Consider the following 26,663-nt stretch of genomic DNA (forward strand, 5'->3'; position numbering starts at 1 on the left):
GCCTCTTTTTTTTTTTTTTTTTTTTTTTTTTTTTTTGTGAGCTGTTATAAGATTAATTTATTCCCTGCAGTGAAAGGTTTTGAGAGATGATATAGTCTCCTCCCCTCGAGTCGCAAGCCATTCCACAATGCACCCTTCTGTGGTTCCCAGAGGTCAGAGACTGTGTCTCACACACCTAGGCAGCCCCACAGTACCGATGTGATGCTTTCCATCCAATATTTGTTCCAATGAGTCACAGAAGGAGAGGCTGCAGTCTTCGTTCGAACCCCACCTTGAACCTCCCAGCCTAACACATGCAGGAAGCTTTCCCTAAAGGCAAACACCCTTTTGCAATTTTAATTGCCCTTTTCCCAAACCTTTTGTCTCTTCACTGTGAAATCTCTTAATAGCTGCTTATCAAGTACCTTATAATGCCCTTGTATAACCCTCTGCTAAATTAGGTAGTCTCTATCTTCCAATCTCATATGCATATCCCGAGACCTCAGCATGAAGGGGAATTCTAGCAGTCAGAAGACAGCTTTTTTCTTATTCCTCTGGGATATGAGTTTCCAATTTAGACGATGTTTTAGTATTACCATAACTAATTCTAACTGCACTTTCCAAAATACATAAAGATGGGAGAGTTTGACTCTTTACAATTGCTTCCTATTTGGTGTATTTTAACTCCTAAGGGTCTTCATAGGGAACCAAACTCAACTAATCTTCTCCCTCAAGAGTCTGGGCTCAGGGTGGGAAAGAAGCCAAGTGCTGAGGCTTAAAGAATGTGTCTCTCTCGCCTGCCCCCCACAGCTCAGTTTCCTCCTTCCTTGCAGCCAAGGTACTTGTACCTGTCCGCGTCTCATTCCCACAGAGTCCTCTCAGGTTAGTCAGCTGATCTCTGCTGAAGTGGGACTGAGTCTTTCCGAAGGGATGGCATTTTCACAAGGGACCTTAGATCTAAAAGAACAATGGGATGAACCTCAGCCTGTCCTGCAACCATGCGACCACCTGCCCATGCGATCAGCCTTTCTAGACACTACAGAGTAAACAGCCAAGCGGATGGATGAATAAATAAATGAGTGGGTTCCTCTCAGCAGCCCCTCTCCACCCCTTGTGCTTTTAAGATTGCTCTTATGTGTGATAAATGAAGCAAACCGATAACTTTCGGAAGGATATAGCAATCGTACACATGGGATGTTCTTAGACGTTCCCAACTTCAAGTTCCCTACTCTTCTGAACCCTCAAACTTCAAGTGTCACTGCTGCAAAGGGATCAGATCAGTAGGCAATATTCCATTAAAATAATATATGTTAGAAAAAAATAGTTCCAGGCCATGCATTTCTGTTGACGTCTGGGGAAATACGGCTGACACACATGTAGAGGTAACCCCCAATCTCCCTGGGCGGAAGCTGGCCTGGAAGGAAGAATCTGGATGCAGAGGAGATGAAAACGTATTCAAGGTCACCGAGTGAGTTCCTGGCAAAGGTGGAGACAGAATTTACAACTCAACCTGAATTCTGTTTAGGGCATTTTTTCCCATGTTTTCTCCAGCACAATACAACACTGCTCCTTCGCTGCTTCAACCGGTCTCTTCTAACTCAGTATCACTAGCCAAGATGGACTGGTCACTGACTCTGGGTGATGAACACACAATGGGATTTATAGATGATGTAATACAGAATTGTACACCTGAAATCTATGTAATTTTACTAACAATTGTCACCCTAATAAATTTAATAAAATAAAATTTAAAAAAAAAAAAAAAAAAGATGGACTGGTCCACGGAGCAACAGCCATTTTACCAAGGAAGCCCCTCTAGGTGGCTTTGGGAAAGTGAAAATCAGAGCACCGTTTTTCCACTAGAGTCCTTTGAATCGGGGCCCAGCCTGACTCAGCCACTCCCCACTGAGAGGCAAAGAAAGAGTGGGCTTGAACCAGTGAGTCATATGCTTGTGTTGATGCCGGCCCAGGAGCAGGCACCATGATAAACGAGAGGAAGAGAAGCTGTTTCTGAAGGACACTTGAGGTCACTCTTGTCCCTTCACCCTCACACAGGGGTCCAGGGGCCCTGAAGCCTGTTTGTGGCTGATCCCTTGCTCTCACACGCATGTCTACTGTTTTGTCCCCTCTGAACCAAAAAGCACTTCTCTTTGTCACTCACAATCTAGCCTAAATTGCATTCATTGTTAAAGAAAGAACAGCTTGAAGCAGGAGACTAGCAATGGAAAAACAAAATGGTTATTTGGGGAGAAAAAAGCTTTTGGCTGCGACTGAAAGGACCGAGAGCCTCCTTACTCCAGTCTGAGAAAGTTTTATTAATACTGCTGCTAGCCCTTTTTTTCAGATTCGACTTATAACTTGATAGATATAAGCACTTGCTATAGTATGCCAGGCTGAAAGTACGTGAGACAATATCGCTTCTATTGTAGCACGATGCCACTTATCTGGAGATCCTATTTTCAACACTTTCACTAAAACGAATAATAACCCCTTTCATTTGTATAATACGTAACCATTTTAAATGGCTTTTGCATGTGTTTTCATTTTATCCTCGCTACCCTGCAATACTGAAAGAGCAAGAATGTACTCAGATTTTACCAGGAGAGGGTAAGAACCCTGTGTAATTCCCCTCACTGCATGCCCGATTCACCTTTGCATAAACCCAGAGTGCTTGGCAGTTGTTCAAGGAATGAATAAAAGTTACCAATTGATGATAATAACAAGAAAGAAACACTAAACAACAAAAGCTACCCATCACTGAACTGGGCACTCGCAGAACCGATGTGTATTCAGGGTTGACATTCATCATACGGCCTTACTGTTGCTGAAATATTGAAATACTTCTGTACCAGTTGGTGCAACGCCACCGTCCCAAGCCCCAGGACTGGCCTCCTGAGATGCGCCCCCAGGCCCCAGGGCCTTCCAGGATGAGTAACTGCAAGGCCAGGAATCATCTGACTGCTATCTGCGCTGAGCGGCTCGAATGTCACCCCCATGTACGTTCCTGAATGGAACCACAATGGATTTTCATTATGACAATCCTGTGTCATTGAGAGGGGGTTTGATGGTGTTCAGAATCCTCTGATTAAGAAAGTAAAGAAATATGCAGAATTCATTTGAGAGCGCGTTTCCCGAACATGGTTTAAAGAAAAATGGCGTTTGGAAAGGTGAGCTTTAGTTATCCGGGTAAGTCAGTTATGTGGAACACTCCGGTCCTCAGAAGTGCCAGGCAATCCGTGGTGATCTGACACAGCAATGTGGGCACAGACCAGCAGCCCTACTGAAACAGAACCTCTGAGGGTGGGGCTCAGCCATCTGCATTTTGACAAACCTCCCAGTACCTCTGGCGCATGCCCCAGAGTGAGAACCACTGCTCTACACCCGCGGTCCCCAGGCCTGGCCACGTATCAGATCCCCCCGGGGGGCTGGTTAAACCTGCAGAACAGATACCCACATCCTGTCTCTCTGTTCCTCCGCCAGCCTACAAAGTGGCATTTGGTGACCATTGTCATAAACTGCAGCGAACTTTTCAAGCAGAGGTAAAGACTAACACTGATAATATTTTATTATACATAACTATACAAATGGATAAGCCTGGGGCTTATAATGTCCGTTCCCCGTCTTACTTCTTTTCGCATTTCATTACTTCAGTTAAATAAGGACTCTATAATAGCATTACTTTCTCTTACGCAGCTTTCTTGATCACGCCCACTCCCGTCAGAATGAATACTCTTCTCCTTATCGTGTCTCAGCCTCACCCCTGTCTTGTAATAAAATGTATCATGTTATATGAAAATGATTCTATAAAGATCGTCTTCCTTTCCTGGGTTCTTGAACAACAGGAACCAAGTTACATTCAAATTTGTATTTCTAGGACTTTTAGCTCAGGGCATTCGGTCAACAATGTTTATTGAGCACCTACTGTGTGGCAAACACCAGGGACACAACAGTGGAGCAGAGGAGACGTGGGCTGTCCCCATGCACATGTGGCCTGCAGTGGTGACCATCAGATAATCCTACACAGGGAAGTATAATGACTAATTATGAAGGAAAATTCCAGGAGGTTGTGAAAAAGATCCCCAATTGTTATGGACTAAATATCTGTGCCCCTAATATTCATATCTGGAAGCTCTCCCCCCCCCAATATGACGGTATTTGGAGGTGGGGCCTTTGGGAGGTGATTAGGCTTAGATGGTGTCACGAGGGGGCCCCCTCCATGATGGGATTAGTGTGCTTATACGAAGAGGGAGAGAGATGAGAGCCTTCTCTCTCCCCCGTGTGAGGACACCGTGAGAAGGCAGCTCTCGGCAAGAAAGGAGGCGGGCTCTCACTGGGGAACCAAATCATCAGTGTCTTGATCGTGGACTTCTCAGCCTCCGGAACTGTGAGAAATAAATGTCTATTGTTTAAGCCACCCCGTCTGTGGAATTTCCTCATAGCAGCCCGGGCTGACTAACGAACTGATCCGAGCTGAGCCAGGAAGAGAGAAATTGGTTCCTAGAAGTGGGGAACTGCGAGTGGCCCATCCTAAAGTGGGGAACATGAGGTGAGTCAAGGTGGGTGAGGAGAGTGAGGGCCCCCCACCCCACGCCCCATTAGGAAATTGCAATCATCGCTCCATGGCAGCGAAGCAAGCAGGTTGACAGGTGCCTGTGCATCACGGGATTTTGACCACATGTCCACTGAGGCTAGCGCTTTAGGACTCCATAAAAATTGCCAGCATGTTGGTGGCGACATCTCCTAGTAGACTTCAGTCAGGTCCTGTAAGAAATAGGCAAGTGTTTCTCTCAGCTGCCTGGGCTGACAGCAGAAACGAAACAAAATGCAGGCTTGCTAGAGGGAGGCTCTCCAACTACGGCTCAGGGTCCGTGTTAAACAAGCCAATGGGCGGCCCCCAGATAAAGTTGGGAAGAACAAAGACTGGGAACATGGAGACAGTAATGTCTCCAAGAGCACCCTCATGGTTACAGGCGACCGGCGGTCAAAGCCGAGACACAAGCCACAGAGCCAAGCGTGACGATGACAAAGCAGAGCACACAGCTTTTTCCCAAAAGACTGACTCCCTCTGGTTGGACACAAGATCTCAGGCGCTGGTGACAAGCTCTGGAGTGGACAGGCCATGTCCATGGACCCCAGCGGTCTGCTGAGGGGTGGCCACAAGAAATTCCAAGCCTCGGTCTGACCTACGTCGCCCACCTCGCCAGCAATAGTTCTCTGAAACCTCCTGCTTCTGTCCTCTGCCTGCTCTGACTGGGTCTCCCCACACGCTCAGGGGCCACAGCTCGGACCTGGAGTTTTCTTTTGTCCAGCTTTTTAGTTTGCTTCTTTTTCTTGTTTCTAATATTATAGTAGTTTCAGGTGTACAACATAGTGATTCAACATTGATATACCTCACAAAGTGACCACCACCTAAGCTAGTGACCATCTGTCACTGTACATCGTTATTACGGTATTGACTCTATTCTCTGCGCTGTACACTACATCCCCGTGATTTATTTTATAACTGGAAGTTTGTACTTCTTAATCCCCTTCCTATTTTCCTTCCACCTCCCACCCCCATCCCCTCTGGTAACCATCAGTTTGTTCCCTGTATCTATGAGTTTGTTTCTGTTTCATTTTGTTTGTCCACTTGTTTTGTTTTTTCAGATTCCAGCTATAAGTGAAATCATATACTGTTTCCCCAAAAATAAGACCTACCCAGACAATCAGCTCTAATGCGTCTTTTGGAGCAAAAATTAATATAAGATCCGGTCTTATTTTACTATAATATAATACTGGCTCTTATATTAATTTCTGCTCCAAAAGACGCATTAGAGCAGATGGTCCAGCGAGGTCTTATTTTCAGGGAAACGGCATTATTTGTCTTTCTCTGTCTGAGTTATTTCATTTAATATAATACTCTCTAGGTCTATCCATGTTGCCACAAAGGACAAAATGTCATTCCTTTTCACGGCTGAGTAATATTCCACTGTATTCCAATGTACCACCTCTTCTTTATCCATTCATCTATCGATGGATACAGGTTGCTTCCATATTGCTTCTTTTTTTTCCCTTTCCTCTCTTTCTTTGGTGGAGGGGTTTTTGTTTTCTCTTGCAAAATAAAACAGATACCGAAAACCACACAAAGCCAATGTATGGCTTAATGAATTATCCGAATGCAACACCCTTGCTGATGCCTGCCTGAGGCCAGCTTCCCTGCGTCACCAGAAATCTCTAATGAGATGCCCTCCCCTGGACGGGCCCTCCCTCATTCTCAGCCTGCCTGTGGCCAGACAGGCACATCTAATCACACTGCAGAGGACAAGCCTGTCCGTCTGTAAAGGAGACCTAGAAACCCAAAATCACACAGTAGAATCTTTCCAGCCTGTTTTTAAGATGCACCTATAAGGTGACGACAGTTAAACTGATCATTCACTTAATTATTTGACAACAACCAAAACACTAAAAACAGTGCTTATAAAACAAAAGCCAGACACTGTACATATTTTCTAGCTCCTCTCAATGATTGAGAGATGGTATTCATGTTTTGTAAGTTGGTGGACAGACTCTGAAAAATTTCATAGTTTTCCCAAGATCTCATGACCAGTGTCTGGGGCTTCAACCTCAGTCTGCCTGATGCAAAAACCTAGTCTCTTCCCAGTTAGCCCGCTGTCTTACGTTAGTGAAAGGTAGCAGAATATGCCACTCCAAAATATGCCTCTTTGGCATAAGGATCATTTTGAGAAACTGCAGGCACAGGATAAGCTCGGAAAACAGACTACAAGTTACCTTTATGTAAGGGGAATTTACATTAGAAAGGGGGCCTGTGCCTGGAAGAGAGCTATCGGCAGAGATCACTTCTTCACCTAGGAGACTCAGCTACATGGCAGGGCAACTGTCCTCTTCTCACCTTCCCATGAATTGCCTTCTCCCAGCCTTGGAAGCCCCAGACCTATCCTTTTCCTTGGCTCAGTAACTCAATCATCTGGCTGCCTTTTGAGTCTCTTATCTTTCGGGGGCTCTTGTACGTACATACATAGGTACATAATTAAAATTTGGGTTTTTTCTCTTATTAATCTGTCTTTTATCACAAGGAGTCTCTGAAGAACCTAAAAGGGTAGAGGGAAAAATACTTTTTAGATGAGATTTTCAATAAATTAGATTTTATTAGATTTTCAATAAATGTGTACTGAGTATCTATTACAGTCAAGGTACATACAAAATGAAATGAATCCACGATTCTTCCCTCAAGATGATGAAAGTGAAATAGAGGACTCAAAAAGTATATAAAGAATTCTAAGAAAGTTAAATATATATATATGCATATATACATATACATGCACATATACACACATATATGTATGTATACGTGTATATATACACATATACATATATATGTATACACACACACACACACACTCACACACCAGAGGTGCCAAAAAAATGTACACATATGACTTGCATTCATCTTTTGTTATCAGTATATATTGAGTATTACAATTTTAATGCAATTTTTTTCTTTCTTAAAATGGAAACACACACACACATACACACGCTAACTGAAAACTGATACAGATAAAGAGCCACAGTGGCTCAGAGGAAGAAGGGCCCATCAATCTTGATCAACCATGAAGGGCTCCCTGGAGGAGGGGACATTTGGGCCTGGCTTGCCATGCGCAGACGTGCAAAGGAAAGGCATGGTATGTGTAAAAGCAACAGAATTTTCTTCGGACTCAATAATCAGACCCTTAGTGTGGGACTCACTATTAGTCACTAGCACACACTGCTGACTTCCTCCATGGGTCTCGGAGGTCAGCCGGCCAGTGCTTCTGTGTCCCAGGTGGGGGCCTGCACCTGACTGCATCTCACACTGCACGGGCCCAGCACTCAGGGACATCCCAGCTGCCTTTGCCTGTCCACTTTCGTGCAATGCAATTGGATAATGTTAGTTTTAATTCATGTATTTGTATATTGTACATTATGATAGAGTGTTGCTTGTTGGCATTTTTCAAACGATTTTCTCAACCACAAATAGGTACCAAGGAAAATGTAACTGCTGCAGGCTGTGATTTTTCCCTGAGCCCTACACTCACTAAAGACAGCCTGTGCAAGAGTCCACACCAAAATGCCTTCTGTATGGCTTCCTGCAAGGGCAGAAACGTAAACATCCATAAAAGTAGGTTTCTTTTCCTTCCCAAAGACCAAAATTAATCTAAAGGGCTTCAACTTAAATTTTCTTTTCTACTTATCGAACTCTTAAAATATTCCAGGCACCTAAACAGAGGGCAAGGTGAGCTTCCTGCCTTCAAGGACCCACATGACAACCGTTTGTGGTGATGTTGACTTTCCTGTTATGTCCTCCACTAGACTAAGAACTTCTAGGGATTCAGATTTTTAATTTGTTTAACCTGATCACAAGCTCAGTGCCTGGCACTTTGGTGGCCTTCAACAAATGTTGCTAACTGATGAATAAATAGAGTAAGTAAATAGATGATGGAAGACTGGATGGATAATTAATGGCTGGATAGACAAATGGATATTTGGGTGAAGAGTGGACAGAATAATAGGAGTCCAGGGTAGGGAGAAATCATGCTGGTTGGAATATAAAGTGGGAGTAAAGGCTTGAGCAAGATTTATCAATAATAAAAATGCAGATAAATCCTCATAGTCAGACGTCTTCCTCTCTGATTTACTGGTTCAGAGTCAAGATGTATCTCAGAAACTCATTCTATTTTATTTCATTCCACTTGGCCTCCAAATTGCCCCATCCCCTCCCTACCTCCATCTAAATCTACAGGTCCTTCAAAACCTAACTCAAGGAAACAAGTACATGATAAATGTGGTATATCCATGCAATAAAACACTCACCAGCAGTACAAAGGAATGAAACTATAGACATGGATGAACCACTTCAAAAGCAGTGAGTGAAAGAAGCCAGACACAAAAGACTATGTATACACGATTCCCTTTGTCTGACATTCCAGAAAAGGCGAAACTTTAGGGCCATAAGTAATATCAGTGGTTGTCAGGAGCTGGGAGAGGGGGAAGAGAATTGGCTACCAAAGTACATGGGAAACTCTTGGGGTGATGAAATTATTCTGTGACTGGATTATATACAGCTGTATACATTTGTCAACATCATCAAGCTCTCCTCTACGCCTAAAAAGGGTGAATTTCACTGTATGTAAATTATACCTTCATAACCTTGACTTTTCAAATAGCCTGTAGGGGAGGAAAGTTTTTCCTTCTACTCTTCTAGGTTCTTTGGCTGATCAAAGACAATGAGACCCAAGGCCAAGACAGGGAGTTAAGGCTTAGGTGCCACCTTGAGCTAAGGAATCGGATAGGGGCCTGGGGCTTCAAAGGGGAGGAGGGTAATTTGCAGGACGGTAAGAAGAGAAGATGTTTGGTAATTAAATGTTTGCCCTGCCATACAGATATGTCATTCCTATAAAAAAAAGTTATCTCTGACAATAGCTCTTTTCTGCGCCAGGCCCCCCAGCTAAATTCTTTTAGGTAGTTGAGAGAGGTAAAAGTTTTTCTTGAGTCTGCTGGAATTTGATTGCCTTCAGTTGGTAAAATAATCCACGTGCCAAAGTGGCACATTTTGGGGAGGCTCATTCTGAACCCTTCAAGTCAAACAATAAAAATCTCACTCAAATCCTCCTTTGAAAAGTTTATCATGACCTCTTTCTGCTTCAAATGTTCATTTATCAACCTCTTAACTCATTCAGCAATTAATTATGCCTTGTGGGCACCTCTTCTATTATTGTCTTGAAATATTGCTATTTATTTTTTATTATTTCCTGTTTATATGTCTCGGTCTTATCTCCCCAACCAGACGGTAAATCCCTTGGAAACAGTAACTGTGTAGGGTTGTGCATCCTTTATCCACAGCTAAGTACCCAGGTCGCTGCCTGACACATCAGACATGAGAAATGTTCAATAAATATTTGCGGATTTGAGTAAAAAACAGCTAAGTGAGGATATGTCAGGGACTTCTTCTTCAGTCCAAAGTTGAGTATGATAACTGATGTACAAACGCCTTCTCCATTCATCACCCAGCACCTTGTCTTGCCACCTCTTCAAATGGCTGCTTCAGTCACTCATATGTTTCTCCTTCATGTAGTTCTCTGGTTGATTCATCACTGACACAAGATGAGATATCGACGGTTTCCAAGTAAACCCCGGCCAAGTTGAAGATGCCTCACGGAAAGTTCCTGAACTGCGCTGATACCTCCTTCCTCGCTCTATTGTTCTATTTCATTTGCTGACAATTAGTGACCTCATTATGCCCAGAGCTTTAGTATTTTAGAGGGAAAAAATATGACAGAAATAATTTATCAGACTCAGCAAAATCACATTTCTATTTTAACGTTACAAAATCCAATCATTTCTATTCCATTCTCCTTTCATCTGAAATGCTGAGATTTCTGATTTCCAAGCTTGCCTATTCTCAGTTCCTGAAAATAATATGTAATGGCCATTTCCCTTTCCGTATTCCCTCAAATTTCAATTAAGTGCCGGTATCTTAATTAGATTTTAAATTTCCTTTTAAAAGGAAATGCAATCTTTTTATATATTTTTAATTTATAGTTGACAGACAATATTACATTAGTTTCAGGTATATAACATAGTAATTAGACATTTATATAATTTATGAAGTGATCACCCTGAAAGTCCAGCACCCATGTGGCATCATACGTAGTTATTACATTACTGACTATATTCCCTAGGCTGTACTTTACATCCCTGTGACCATTTTTATAACTGACAATTTGTACTTCTTAATCCCTCCCCCCTTGTCACCCATCCCCCCACCCCCTCCCATCTGGCAACCACCAGTTTGTTCTGTATCCATGAGTCTGTTTCTGCTTTGTTTTAGTCTCTGAAGGGTGTCGGGGGATGCTGTCCTCACATTGCAGAGTTTTGCCCTTACCCTTAGCCGGTTTCCTCCTGGATTTCTCTTAGCCTCCTTGGTGAACCTGTTTTCCATCAAACAGACAGAGGAGTTATGTTCTTCATGCACTTCCCCTCCTACCCCTCTTTGCCATGAGCTCTTCCTGTGTTCAGGCCACTCCTTCCAGAGGCGCTCTCCTGACCACGGGTACCAGTGTCCGCCCTCCAGCAAGTGAACCATCTTTTCGCTGGGGCAGGACCCTGTGAGCCTGCCAGCCTCCCTACCTTTCTTCCTTCTTTCCTTAACTCTGGCATTAAATACGAAAGCTAACAGAATAATGTCTCCACCAGAACACCCTGGATGGCAAAAATATTTGAAGACATTAGTAATGAGAAAAAGGGTAATTAATATGTGGAAACATTTACATTGCATTTAATATTGAGAAATGTTTTCACGTTAAAGAAAAGCAACATCTAACTTAAAATTTTCTCATTTACAAAAACTCTTATAATTACAAAATGATCATTAGAGTTGTCGGAAGCTACAGCTCTAAGTAATGTTTCAGTTACTTCGAGAGTTCTCCTTTTCTTCTGGAGGTGACCCTAGGGAAGCTGGTGAAGGGGTTTATTATTTATACCCATTTTAGAGAGCAGGGCACTGGAGGCCGTGCAACTGTGCATGTCCAACCAGTTCCACCCACAAGAAACACGGGCTCTAGGGGTGAACACCTCCAGGGTTCTGTCCAATGCCTCTGTCCCCACCCACTCAGCACTCCACCCTCCTCGAGTAGAAAGTGCTAAAGCTAATCTAGAATGCCACCTCGGCTCACAGCTCCCTTCAGAGTGACCTACAAAAGCAGAAGCAAATGTTTAGAAATATATATAAACAAAAAAAGAAAGAAAAGCTTAAGACATGGAAATATGTCCACTGAGACCCTGCTACTCAGATGCGTTTCCCCTATTTTAGTTGACCCTAAAGCACGCAGTTTGAGGTTCATGGCCGCTTACCGCTGCCCTGACAATTCCTCAATGGCTTTCTAGGCAGAATCACCTCAACAAGGTTTTCTCAAGCTATTTAGTGCCTTAGATCCAAGCACAGAATGAGCCTGTTCTCTTTATTTTCAACACTAAAGGAGTGGGAGACTTTTCCCCTAGGGGTCCAGAGAGACAGTGATTGAACCCTATATATACAGGGGGGAATCAAAGTCAGAAAAAAAACAAAAACATTAAACTGTTTCAGAATCTAAGTTGATGAGCTGGTCACACCTTTCATGTTTAGTGATGAGAGGAAATAACAATTTAGATCCCAAGAGGAAAAACATCGATCCCTAATATTAATGCTCAAACTGGGCTGAGCACAGTTTGCATTAAGAAGTACAAGTCTGCAATGGGTGCCAACTCAGCGTGCCCCATATCTCCCCCAGTGACCAGGGTGAGGCAGGGAGGCTAGGTGACAGAGCTCTGTGTAACCATGGCATTCCACTAAGTTTACCGAAGCACCGTGATCGGGTAGAAAACTGGTTTTGTTTCACAGGAAGAAAGCCAATTCTCCCATGCATTTGCTGACGTGCACAGAACTTTGTAACACTCTCAAAATTAAGCCCACTATGATTGTCATTAGACTTTCCAAAGACACCTATATCATATACAATTCATATCATAGGGAGAGAATTTAACAACCTAGTTACGGACAAAATAAAATGGAGGAAGGTCAGGGCCCTGTCTCCCTAGTATATTATTCTTGAAACGATTAAAATATTTTAACGCCATTGTTTTAGTTATTATTTTTAGAATAATTCATAAGTAAACCTAAGTTTCAAGTAGTGTTAAGGTGAGGAAAGTGGAGCTGAACGATTAGGTAACTTCCCAAAGACACCCAGCTACGATGTGCCCGGGACAAAACTCAAAGGCAGGCCTGATTGGAGTCACCTGGGCCAACTAACCACAGCCTGTGTTCAGCCTAAACTACTGCACGAATCAAATGAAAGTAGAGTTACGGACTCTGGTTGGCTTTTCCTCCTGGTTGCAGCATGGATGCGTTCAAGCAGAGAAAGGAAAGAGCAGGGTAAACAGCCCTTATGGCTAATGTTGTCCCTGCCCTACGTCATCGTGTAAGGGTTAGACCACTAAAGCAATGGCCCTCTGGAAAGTGAAAGACTAACAGTCTTCCTTTAGAAAGGGCTGCCCCGCTCATGGGACACAGAGAGGTTTGCGTGGAAGGACTAAGGAGCAGACCAGCCATCGAGTGGGCCGCCTGCTGGCATGTCCACTGTCCCTGCGCTCTCTGAAGACATGTGCACGGTCCCTGCAGCTTCCCTTGGCCCCTCCAGAGATTCTCAACTGAAAAAATTAAAAAAAAAATGAGTTCTAGAATCACAAGCATTGAAGGTGCATGAACACCAGGCAAACAGAAAGCAAACAGAACTCACACTCAAATAATAAAGCAATCAGAGAAGGACATAGAAATAAGTGTAATCCATACCCTCCAGGAAATGAGTGAGTCTTCAATACATGGAGCAATACTAGACTGTTAGGAAGAAAGAATCCATTAGGGACCTTGGAAATAGAATATATAACTGTTGAAATAAAAAGTCAATAAACACAAAAACTAGGAAGAACAACAACAAAAAAAGGAAACCAAAGCTGAAAAGCGAATTATTGAACTGGAAGCCCTTGCCAAGCAATTCTCCCAAAATGAGGCATCAGGAGATGAAGAATATAGAAGGAAAATTAAGAAACCTGGGGGGAGACAGGGGTGTCAACAGCAGGCTAACTAAAGCATGGGCAGGAAGAAGGGGAATATGGGAAGGGATACTTGGCAATGTGAGATATGAGAACTTCCCACAAAAAAGAAAGACACAATTCTCAAATTGAAAGGGATTTCTAGTGCTGAGCATTCAACTAGTGGGGGGGAGGGGGGACTTAGACCATCATATTGAAATTTGCAAACATTAAGGACAAATATATCAGTAAAAATTAACCAAAAAGAAAAATAGCTTAGCTGCAAAGGAACAAGAACCAGAGTGACACAGATTCTTATCAGGAAATCTGGGTACAGGAAGGTAATGAAACTGCATCCTGAAACTGCTGAAGGAAAAGAATTTTGAGTCTAGAACTTTGTATTCAGCAAAAGTATGGCTTAACGGCAAGGATGACATAAAAGCATTTTCAGGGACACAGAGAACCAGTGTACCACTCACAGATGGTCACAGAGAGATCCTAGGGGATCTACTTCAACAAGACATTAGTAAATACTATATACTCTCTGGAACCAAGTCAGGTGATTTTGAGGAAGGGAGTGGATGAGAGAAGAAAATTGTGCCACAGTTTTTGTCTTTTTTCTGGGGGGCTCACCATGGAGAGGAAAATTATATATACATATATAGGTATATGTATATATGTATATATGTACATAAATTAATTCTAGCCATTGTTAGGCAAAAATAAGTAAATATGTGTATTCGTAACAAAGAGTGATCTCTAGCAGAATACGTTTGCAGTATAAATTTCAAAAAGCTAAGGAAAAATACTATATAAAAAAAAAACCTGAAACACCAAAAGCATAATCCATGAAGGAAAATATTGATAAATTGGATTTTGTTAAAATTAAAATATTATGCTCTGCAAAGGACACTTAGAGACAAAAAAGCCACAGACAGGGAGAAAATACTGGTAATACAGGTATCTGATAAAGGACTTGTATCTAAAATATTCAACGAACTCTTCCAACTCAACAATAAGGAAACAAATGACTTACAAATAGACAAAAGATCTGAACAGATACTTCATCAAAGATGTAAAGATGGCAAATAAGCACATGAAATGATGCTCCACACTATACGTCATCAGGGAAATACAAATTAAAACAACAAAGAGGTACCACTACACACCTATTAGAATGGCCGAAATCCAGAAAACTGACACCACCAAATACTGGTGAGGATGTGGAGCAACTGAAACTCTCACTCATTGCTGGTGGGAGTGCAAAATGGTGCAGACACTTTGGAAAAGGGTTTCTTACAAAGGTAAATATGCTCTCACCACATGATCCAGAAACCATGCTCCTTGGTATTTACCCAAAGGAGCTGAAAATTGATGTCCACACAGCGACCTGTTCATGGATGTTCACAGCAGCTTTATTCATAATTGTCGTAACTTAGAATCAACCGAGATGTCCTTCAACAGATTTATGCATAAATGAACGGTGGTGCATCCAGACAATAGAACATTATTCAGGGATTTTTTTTAACGAGCTATCAATCCACAAAAATACATGGAAGAACCTTAACTCCATATATCACTAAGCAAAAAATGCCAATCTAAAAAGGCTACATTCTGTATAATTCTAACCAAATGATATTCTGGAAAAGGCAGAGCTATGGAGAGGTAAAAAGATCAGGGATTGGGGGCGGGACGGATGAATGGTCAGAGCACAGAGGATATTTAGGGCCGTGGAAATACTCTGTGAGATGCTGTTATGGTGGTCACATGTCATTATACATTTGTCACAGTGTGACACTACAGTGCTCACCTCCTGGTGTGACACCACAGCACTGAACTCAGAGTCCACACAGACACCTAAGACATCCTCTCCATCACCTCAGCATCATATTGCTGGTGTTGCCGTGGTGCATCTTGTCGACACATCATCCTGCACAAAAGAGCTGGGATGATGGGTTCAGAACCACGGAATACCTCTGCTGCCCTGGGCACCTTCAGTCATACTCTACAGTCATGCTCATAAAGCCAAGACCCGCACAGAAACATATCACAGAATGCAGACACAGAGCTCTGCATCGTATAGACGCACAGACTGGGTGTCCAATCACGGCCAGAAAGCACAGTAACCACACATCCCTGATACAAGGTAACCACAACACAAGTATCATCTTGGTTACCAACACTCTGTATTATCAGAGCCCATCATTTCATCAATGTGGTTTAAAAGAAAATTCCTAAAAACTCAAAATCGTGAACAAGCTAAAACGTCTAGCTTCATCCCCTAGTAATAAAACCTGCTTTTTCTTCTCACCAAGACGCAGTGGCGCTAACAGCCTGCTGGGGTTTAAACACCGCCTCCTCGGGTCTTTTCTTTGGTAGTATTTACGGCCTCTGTGTTTCTGAGACACTCATTTGAGAAAGTAATACATCATGCAGAAAAATACACTAAGAGGGAAATATTTTAAAAACATGTTGTTTAAAAAAAACACCAACTCAATTCTAATGACTGACTAGCCTCTGGGAAGAGAAAACTGCCACTGAGATGCCCACTGCCGGTAAAGGAGGTTGTTTTATGGGCCGGTAAGACTTGCCAGTTGCTCTCCTAGACTGGGCAGCACATGATCAAAAGCTCATGTAATCAAAATTGCAAGTGTATAATATTAGAAGCTCCTCGGTGCAAATACTGACTGATCGTATGCGACAACAGCCAAAGACTCAAGCAACTAGACTTCATTAGAGTTTCGGTTCAAAGAAATACAATAGACATTCGCAGTACCATGACCCAGTTCATTCTCAAAATTCATTTTAAGTGGATACATTCGATTGTGCCCAGGGGAGGTTTTCTCTCAATGTAAGAGAAAGACAAAATAACCCTGAAAAGAATACTGGAGGAGTCTGAAGACACAGCCCTCGTCCCTCACTGTCCCTGGAACACTGGGCAGTCCTGGAATTGGACCTTTCTTAGCCTTGGTTTCCTCACCTAGTAATGAGGGTTTTGGGCTGCCATGTGATTTTATTTCTGAAAGTCTGCAACCCCATGAACAGTCAATCAAAAAGTTTCAGACAAGACGATCTGTAATAGTCTTGTCCAATAGAACTATAGTGCAAGCCACAAACACAACTGGAAATGTCCTACTCGCCACACTCAAAAAAGTAAAAAGAAACACAGAAAATAATTTTATAATCTAGTTCATTTAACTCAATGCAGCCAACATATGATTTCAACGCACACTAAGCACAAAACATTCGTGAGATGCTTTACATTCCTTTTTAGTAGTAAGTCTTCAAAGCCCCGTGTGCGTGTTCCCCTCAGAGCGCAGCGCAGGTCCCTCTCTCACGTCTCAAGTTCATTAGCCACACGCAGCTGTGGCCACCGGATCGAGAAAGTCACCTTCAACTTTGATAATGTCTGACCCTATGAAGTACTGCCTACTCTGCGCAGTGTCTTGGGCTCTCTGAAGGACAAATGCTGGACGGGGAGGAGGAATTACAACTCTTCTTCTTGCCCCTCACCAGGAAGAGCTTCTACCGCATCCCCCGCTCCCTGCTTTCCACGTCTGTATCTTGTCAATCCCAACTCAGCCAGCCTGTCCTCTCCCCTCTGATGTCGCCCTGGTTCGGGCCCTCGCCTGGAATATGACAACAACCCCTAACAGTGCACTTCATTTGCAGTCTTTGCTGATCTTTACATCCAGCCCAATTGCTTTCTACCTGCGTCACCTTCTCAATCACCTGCCCACACTGGTGTCTTCCCTTGAGAAAATCTGCCTGAATCCTAACAGCAGAAAATCAGACAGCGGAAGAGTTCCACAGAGCTGAATTTTCAACGTGAACATGAACTGGACCCAGAGAGTTTATTTCTCTTCTTTTTTTTTTTTAATTTATTGGGGTGACAATTGTTAGTAAAATTACATAGATTTCAGGTGTACAATCCTGTATTACATCACCTATAAGTCCCATTGTGTGTTCACCACCCAGAGTCAGTTCTCCTTCCATCACCATATATTTGATCCCCTTTACCCTCATCTCCCACCCCCCACCCCCCTTACCCTCTGGTAACCACTAAACTATTGTCTCATAGACACAGACAATATTTCTCTTATTCTTACCAGCTCAAAATAAAGGGACGTGGCGGGAGGGGCAGAAGGGGACACGACAGAAACAGAACTGCTACCCTATACTCTTAGCAGCCCAGGCGGGTTAGACTCAGCTGCTGAGTGAGTCCTGCAATTCCAGGGGACCAGAGAACACTTAGTGGGCCTGCTCCAGTAACTCTTTGGGAGTTCAAAGATAAAAATTCTGTGGTGGTAAAACCAAAGTTGTGTTTCCTGACTGCATTAGAATAAAGAAAAAAAATAGAAAGGCATCTTAAATAAGGATAATGATTCTGTGGCTAAAAATAGTTGACGAGGCCTGATCCTCCGGCGCTCACCTGGATGGGTCAGCAGCCAGGACGGTTCCTCCCTTTGAACGTGAACTTCTCCATGATACGAAGCTGCCATTTAAGGCCTCGGAGAAAAGCAACCATTTTTGAACTTAGTGTCTGGAATGAGATTCCAAATGTCAGGACAGAGAAGCATTGACTCCATATAGTGGTTTACTGACCCTGGTTTCCCATAGGATCAGTCTCGGTAACGAGCATAAAATAGTTACAGTAATCCTGGGATGCTCAGTGCTGCTTACGGCTAACGCAGTACCTCTGGAGACAGAAGGGAAAACGAGCGCCCAGACGCTTCACTGAAATGTGTGAAATGTGACATTTCCTTATTCTTTGGTATAAGATTACAAAAGAGTGGGAAACTTACTTGCAAATATAAAAACCTCTAAATCAAAGTTAATTAGGATTAGGTCGACTTTTAGGATGAAATCTGATGATATAACAGATTCTGAAACTTAGACAGGCAGTGAGCAAGGTAAGAGATGAACTCTCTGAGCAACAGACTTACACACACACACACACACATCTGTGGTAATACGTGGGCCCAGCACGCCCTCCATGATCATGGCTGATGAATGAACAGTGTCATTCATGCACCCTCATGAACACATCTATGCAGGTACACCCGGGTAGCCATGCAGGTATGATGGGGCCCTTTCGTGCTGTCAGGGTACCCTGCTGTGCAACTGACCACCCCCACTTCAGCACTGCTCCATCTAGGCAAGGGTCCTCTGTTAGGCCCTGTTCCGGGGTTTGCCCTTGATGGGAATGGGGAGAAACTCCCCAGGCGTGGGTATGAGGTCACTTTTATTTTTAACCTTTCCTAATGGTTGTTAACGTTGCTCTGAGCACTTCTCCCGGCCTAAATGGATGTAAATAACCTCTGGTATTCAGTGTGGTATTGACCAGAGGTTATATTTAGTAAATGTAAAGATCTAAGGAGGAAAGGTAGACACTCATCTTTAAAGGTGCTTTATACACATCCACCCATAAATGTTTAAAAACTTTGTAGAGAATAATTTTAATTTAATCCATTTGTCTAGCTGTCACCTCCATCAGGTCAGGGTTTAAGAGAAAATATCCGCTGGAAAAATAAAATCAATTATTAAACAGAAGCCATCACTGCGACGCTTGTCAGCTACCTGTAGGGTAAGCAATGGCCTTGAAGGCAGGATGACTTTTAGCAGAAGGTGACAACCTTCAGAGACATTCGAGAATGAACACTCCGTCTCTAATCAGAGTGCTTGGCGGGTAGTCACATTCACCTGCATAATGACACAAAAAAACCCTTCAATTCTCTAGTAATGACCCTACGTGATCATCTCCTAGTTAGGCCTCTACTGATTGTTAGATTTGGAGGAGGGAAAAGGAAAACAACTGACGTTTTTGCCAATTCTGCTATTATGCAGAGTAAGTATCTAGGTAGACGCGATGACCTTGGTTGATGAAGGGCAACATGAGAAAGACCTGACATATTGTCAATATGAGCTTGATTGCATCATAAAGTTATCTGAATCAATCAATAATCAATGCATGCACTTTTATACACATTATTCCTCGCTAGCCACAACAACCCCATGAGATACAAAGTTCATTTTCATCCTCATCTGTAACAGAAGTAAAGGAGGCTTTTTCATGTCATCATATAGGTAGCAAATGACCGTTAAAATTTGAATCCAATTCTCTCTAACCCTAAAACCTGGTGTTTCAACCCCTATATACATGTTACTACCTCAAAGAAACTTCCAAACCATAATCTGGACCATCAGACCAAGTCCAAAAATAATCCATGACAGAGCTCAGTCAAATCTTTACTTATTGAGTACAGAAAACGGGAGGAAATTAGGCCCAGTTCTGCATTTATTTCCATTTGAGGAAGAGGAAACATTGTGGACTGAATGAACTTGTTCTGCTCAACTTAGGTCTGCTATTGAACTAGGCAGGCTGGAGATGGTAGAAAGCACACTGGCCTTGGAAATTAGCTGGTCCTGCTGGACGTTAACCAGCAAGAAAAGAACATTTCTGAACCATTCTCATCTGTGAAATGAGGGGACTCAGCCATCGCTGAGATACTGTCCGGCCCTTACATTCTAACATTACAGCTCCTCGTACTTTCAATTCTCCTCATTCTCCCCCTTGAAACGTGGAACAGGTCGGTATGTGTAAACTAAGTCCACATAGGAACCCTGTATATGCAGAACAAAACCAAAAAGCGCTTTGATGACCAGGAGCGGGCAGAAGACATGCGTGGATGAGTGTGGGATCTGGAGGAGGGCTCAGGCCGGTTTCTGGAAGAGCTGCCATCCTCCGGTGTCTGGATTTGGTCTGTGCGCTCACTGCCTGCTCTTCATCGCTAATCTGTTCTTATTTCGCCAAATCCATGAATTCAGTATGATAGGAAGGAAGCGTCTGCTTACACACCACTGACACCGTAGTCCATGGAAAAGAGCCGCCCCTTCTGTTAGGTTCTCACTACTCACCCCGCGCCACACACTCATACACACACTCAGCCACGTCACTTTCCTGTTTGTCCGTGGGTGCCGTGCATGAGTGTCAACGCCGGGCAGGATAAGAGAGTTGAGAGCACACACCAGGCGTGTTGTGACCTCTGCTCTGCTCTCTGCTCTAGCAGCAGGAGCAGTGCCTGGCACATAGTAGGCACTCGATATATATTTGTTACAATCAACAGCTCTGTTTCCAGTCTCCCTTAGTGCAGCGAAAGGCTCTGCCCTGAGCAGACGGAAGCTCCGGAGGCAGGAAGACCCCATCTTATTAGTCTTTGTATTCCACACCCTGGTAAAATGTCTCAGACACGCTGGTACAAAATATATCTTTAGAGAACGGTAGAAGTGACAAAAGTATAATTCAGTATCCTTGTTAAGAGAGGGGTCAAAGATATTTTTTAGCGAGAAGAAATAATAATCCCAGAATTATTTTACTAAAATAGTACGCAGCTCAGCATACCATCTTGAAGCAGATTGTGATCTTTGATCCTTTCATTACTAGGTTGCAAAAAAATGAGGAGCATAATTTTAGGGGAATAAACCACTGTCTAAGTTCACCCTGCTCCAGACCCTACCAAAATATAACAAATAGAAAGTGACATGCCAAGCAGTAAGTTTCCCAAACACCCAGGCTCTGCTGTGCTATAAAAATAGGTGGTGTGCAATTTAATTGCCCCAAGCGAAGATCCTATCACTGAAAGTATCATAATGTAACTCGAATGTCGTGAATGGGAGCATATTACAAGACCTGAAGCGTGACAATTAACTGTTTTCTTTTGATGAAAATTTACTACGGTTTGCTTTTTTTTCATCAGGAGATCATTTTAGATTCACAAGCAGTTGTAAGAAATAATACAGAGATGGCTGTCTGGATCCTTTCCTCAGTTTCTCCCACTGGAAACATCTTAAAAACTACAGTACAATAATCACAGCCAGGATACTGATGCTGGGTAAGTCAGGAGACAGAACATGTCTCTCCCACAAGTATCCCTCACGTTGCCCTTTCATCCTTCTCCGCCCCACACCCGCCTTCACCCTTGGCAACCACTAATCCGTTCTCCACTTCTACAATTTTGTCATTTCAGGAATGCTATGTAAGTAGGATTAGACAGCACGTAAGCTCTGGGGATTGGGCTTTTTTCACTCAGTGCATTCCCTGGAGATCCATCCCAGTTGTTGGGTATACAGTAGTTGGTTCCTTCTTCACTGCCGAGTAGCACTCCATGGCATGGATGTACCAGTTTGTTTAATCATCCAGCCATTGAAGACCATCTAGTTTTTGGCTATTACAAACAGAGCTGCCATGTAATACTGACCTAACACGTTTTCATGTGAAGATATTTCCATTTCTCAGGAATAAATGCCCAAGAATATAATGGCTGTGGCTAATGGAAGTCACATGTTTACCTTTACAAGAAACGACCAGACATTTTTCCTGAGTGGCTGTACCATTTTAAATCCCCAGCAACAATGTCTCAGTGACCCAGTTTCTCTGCATCCTTGCCAGGATTTGGTGATGTCACTGCTTATTATAGCCATTCTGCTAGGTGTGCCATGACTCACTTTTAATGAACACAGAGATCCACGACGAAAGGGAGAGACTCCCACAACCATCTGGGAATCTTTAGGTATTTTCCTGGTCCCTCATGATTGTCTTAACCTGCACAATAAATGAGCCTCTGCCCTTACTGAACTTCTGGGTAGGAACAGAAGAGCACTTCTTTAGTGTATTACAGAACAGCTACTGAACTCCGACAGTAAATATTATACTCAACTTAAAATGCTGGAAGCATTCCCTGTAGTGTCCTAAGAGCAAAACAAGCATGGCACTTCCGGTCAACCTTTTACTGACAGTACTAGCAAATATAATCCAATAAGGAAAAAATAAGAGTTATAACAATAATGAAGGAAGAAGCAAAATTATTATTTGCAGATAATGAGATTGTCACAGAAAATTAAGAGAATCCATAAGCTATCAAAATGTATGAGACAATTCACTGACTTGTTGGATATAAAGTCAACAGAAAAATCCAGTAATTTTCCTAGACACCAGCAACAACCAATTAAAAATGTAAATTTTGAATAATCCCATTCATTATAGAAACAGAAGTATCTTGGAATCAACCTTTTAAAATGCATGGAAACCTCATGGAGAAAATTATGGCACTTTAACAAAAGACATAAAAGACATGAAATGATGAGTGATATCACATTTGTAGTTAAGAAGACACAACATTTTTTAAAATGTCTATTCTCTCCAGATTAATCCACAAACTTAATGGAAATTTAACCAAAATCCTAACAGGATATTTTTGGCTTTGTTTTTGTTTTGTTTTCAGAAAAGTCTCTTTTAAAAAAATACATCTGAAAAGCAGCTCATCCCAGTTGGCTGTGGGATCAAATACGTCCCTAATTGTGGCCCCCTGGACAAATGATGGGCCCCGCACTCACTGAGAGCTTCGGAGCTGCCCACTCCTTACTCATGCCCACCAACACATCCTACTTCCAGTCAAAGAGAAAAACAAATGGAAGAGTAAGGGTCCAAAAAGAGCCAAGAAATTTTTACAGAGTGGGTGAAGAAGCTGCCCAAAACTTTGAGTGCTGGTTCTGCCAACAGCAGTGCCCCACTCCTGGCTCCCGTCGCTATCAAGTGGAGAAAAAGAAGAGGTTTCAGGCTCAGGACACTCCTGGGCCAGCCCCCCAGCTTCCAACCATCTCTCCCCTCACAACACTCACAGCCTCAGCACCTCTATCTGCCTGGGTCATCATCCAAACAAAACGGCCCTATGTGACCCCATGCCCAAGTTCACCCGACTCACCCCAGAGGGCCCTCGCCCTTCCTCACACAGTGTATAAATATTCTAAATAGATCCGTCTCTTACACCATTCTCTCTGTCTTCTAGAACTTGCAGCCTGTCATCAGCAAGAGGCCCCATAAGCTCCCCCTCTGGCCTCTGGCCTTCACTGCTCTACCCTGATGACCCTGCTTCTCATTGTTGACCACAGATCACTGGCCCTCCCTTCTCCCTAAAAGCGCCTTACTCGGACATTCGACTGTATAATTGCAGTATTAGTCTTAAAACATCCTTTCTGGAACACAAAACCTCCTCCGGCTACCACTCGATTTGCTCTCCCCCTCTTCTACAAAATTTACCCAAAAGAGTTTTCTAGAAATGCTGTTCCCAGTGTCTGTCCTCTTAGTCTCTCTCAAAACTGCTCTGTAGACATTGATCTCAACGGTGACACCAAAATAGCTCTTTGCAAGGTCACCGATGACTTGCATGTCTCCACATCCAACAGTCCGTCTCAGGCCTCATCTTCCTTGAGGTGTCAGCAGCGCTGGGGACACCTGAACACCCCCCGCTACCTGCACATTTGCCCCCTGAGCTGCTCAGCACCCTTCTTGGGGTCTCTTCTGACCTCACTGGTCATCCTCTCAGCCCCTTTGCTGTTGCTCTAATCTCCATGACCTTGAAATGACAGCGTGTCCAGGACCCAGTGCAAGGACCCCTCTCCTTTTGGCCACATCTATACACACTGCTGATGTAATCTGCAGGGCCCAGTGCAAAATGAAAATGCAGGCTCCTTGTGCAAAAATTATTAAGACTTTCAAGACAGGAGCAGCTGAGCATTGAGGCAAACGCAGGCGGCACCCATGGAGCCGTCCTGCTGAGGACTCCTGAATTTCTCTCTCTGCTCTAAAACGGTCCCCTGAACTCCAGGCTCCTAAATCTAACTCTCTACTAAACATCTCCACTTGGCTCTCTAGTAGGCACTTCCTAGGTTCAAAACCAAATCCCTGACCACCACCCCTCCTTCCACAAGAGAGAACCCGGTTCTTTCTGTCCTCTTCCCCATCTCAGGAAGAGGCATCTTGTCCAGGTTTCTGAGACCCAAAGCCTCCGCGCGACCTTTGACTCTCCTGTTACTTAAGTCTCACCTCCAAATCAGGAGCAAATGCTGTTGGCTCTACCTTCAAACCTATGAGGATGTGCCCACCCCCCTCCTTCCACCTTAGTGCTGCCAGGGGAACCATCTGGCACCTGGATTATTGTTGTCCCCTCCCACTGGGCTCCCTGCTTCAGCCCTTGCACCCCACGGTCTGGTCTCAACCGGTCAGCCCCGTGCTCCTTTTACACTGGGATTCCTGTCCAAATTTATTTGAAGGTGCCCTTATATTACTCAAATTTAAGAAACACTGGTCCAAATTACCTAATAAGCTGTTTCCCTCTCACATTACTCAACTACAGAAATAGTAAAGTCAGTGATTTTTATATGCCTATTTTCTCAAAGCAAGAAACACAAAGATTCCAAGTGACCTCGGCTCCAAATTGCAAACCCTGTGCCTTCTTCATATCAAAGATCTACCTACAAACTTGCCAGGAATCCTGAAATGGTAAGAAATCCAATCGTTTTTGAAGCTCCCTTTCCGTTTTTCATTAGCTAAGGGTCTGGGAAACGTCATGTATCATAATCACATAATCACATAACACCCAACTCCACAAGATTTTGGTTTCTAAATATGTAAATAATAATAACAACAACAATAATACAGGCGTCTACCGACGTGAGTGGTGGGAAATGCTGTCTGAAGCGCCAGGTGGACGGCATTAAACAATTCGGCGGCCCAACGCCCAGGCGCCTGCCACCTGCGGGCCGTGTGCCGGGCGATCCCCACCGCGGCTGGGTGGCTGCGCGGTGGGCGCGCGCGAGGCCCGAGGGCCCGGGAGTGAAAAACACTCGCGTGACCTTCTGGCTCCCTCTGAGCCCTGCGGGAAACATTGCAAACGGCAAGGCCGGGCGCCAGCGGGAGAGGCGGGATGGTCTCTGCGCCCACCAACCGTGCCCACCGCGGTGGGAGACGACCGGGCACTGCCGCCTGGGTCACGGCCACCAGCCACCGCCTCCCCGCGCTGGGGCGGGCGGGCATGCGCAGGTCGCGCTCACACGCGCACCCGTGCCAGGGGCGGGCCGGGGTCTCTGACGCCCCCCGCCCCATCGCAGGCCTGTGGCCCTTAACGGCTTCGCAGGTGTAGTGGCGCCCAGCCCCCCAGGAAAGGGCAGCGCGTAGCATGGGTGGATCCTGCGGCCCCAGGATCCCAGGGAGGGGAGGCCGGGCAGAGGGCGGGGCAGTGTCACCTAACAGCGCCCGCGCCGGCCCCGCGGACCCTCCCTCCCCGAGTCCCTCCCCTCTCACCTACGGACGAGCGGATCCTCGACCTTCGAGGCAGGGACATCTTAAGAGCTCTGTCCAGGCCGGAGCCGCTCAGCATCTCGCCCCAGTGGGGGGCTTCGCGGCCCCGGGCGAGTGGCGGAGGCTGCGCACACGCCTGGCTGGGCCGGCGGCCCGAGGGTCATGGGTGGACGCGCGCCGGGCCCGGGCTGCAGGGGCGGCCGGGAGCGCGGGCTCCGGAGCCGCGGCCGCCGCCGGAGGGTGCGCGTCGTGCCGCAGCGGCGGGCCAGTGCGGCGGCGCCCGCGAACGTCCCGCTGCGGCCTCGCGGGCCCGGGCTGCGGCGGCGGGGGAGGGGTACGGCCTCCGCGGGGAGTCCCGCGCGAGGAGGAGCGGGGCTGGGAAGAATCTGAAACGTTAGGCAGGACTAAGGGGTTTAGGTGGCGGAGAAGGCGATGGGGTGAGATTGTTGGATGTGGGGGTGCGTCGGCGCTTTGGGGGACGCTTCTAGGAGATGGAAGCCCCTCGGGGTACCGTTTTCTGTCTATGCCTATCTGCTACCTATTTTACCTGCCTGGCGCTTGTCACGGGGTGCACGTGTCTCATATGAATCGTTCAGAACTCATAACCTCCTTTCTTTTTGAAGTTTCTGTGTTTCCATGCCCAGTTAGGTGGGAACTGTGTGGGTTCTTTACAGGAACATTGTTCCTACGGTGTCCGATGTAGCCTGGAACTCAGAGAAGGCCTGGGTCTGCAGACTCCTAACCCCCAGTGCCCACGGCCTGCCTAGAATTCTACTGAATGGCCTGTTAAAGCTGTAAGAACTCCTAGGGATCACTTAGCGCGCGCACACACACCCACACACGGACACACACGGACACACACTCACATCTCCTTACACAGAAGCAAAATCATTAAGAGGCGAGGTGACTTGTCCAAGGTCAGTTGATCTATTTTTTATTGTTTTTACTT

The 26,663-nt window shown here is 44.6% G+C and overlaps 1 protein-coding gene across 1 annotated transcript in view; it reads right to left on the reverse strand.

Moving 5' to 3' along the window:
* ATP8A2 (ATPase phospholipid transporting 8A2) overlaps positions 1–25,986 on the reverse strand; it is a 555,453-nt gene extending 529,467 nt beyond the window's left edge. The window contains exon 1 of the mRNA XM_088793294.1: positions 25,718–25,986. Coding sequence (XP_088649420.1) covers positions 25,718–25,793 — 76 coding nt within the window. The 5' untranslated portion in view covers positions 25,794–25,986. The remainder of the gene's footprint in view (positions 1–25,717) is intronic.
* Positions 25,987–26,663: the final 677 nt, after the last annotated feature.

The sequence above is a fragment of the Rhinolophus sinicus genome, chromosome 16, assembly GCF_057876585.1.
Source record: "Rhinolophus sinicus isolate RSI-liver-muscle chromosome 16, RSI-T2T, whole genome shotgun sequence".
In the NCBI taxonomy this organism is placed as follows: Eukaryota; Metazoa; Chordata; class Mammalia; order Chiroptera; family Rhinolophidae; genus Rhinolophus; species Rhinolophus sinicus.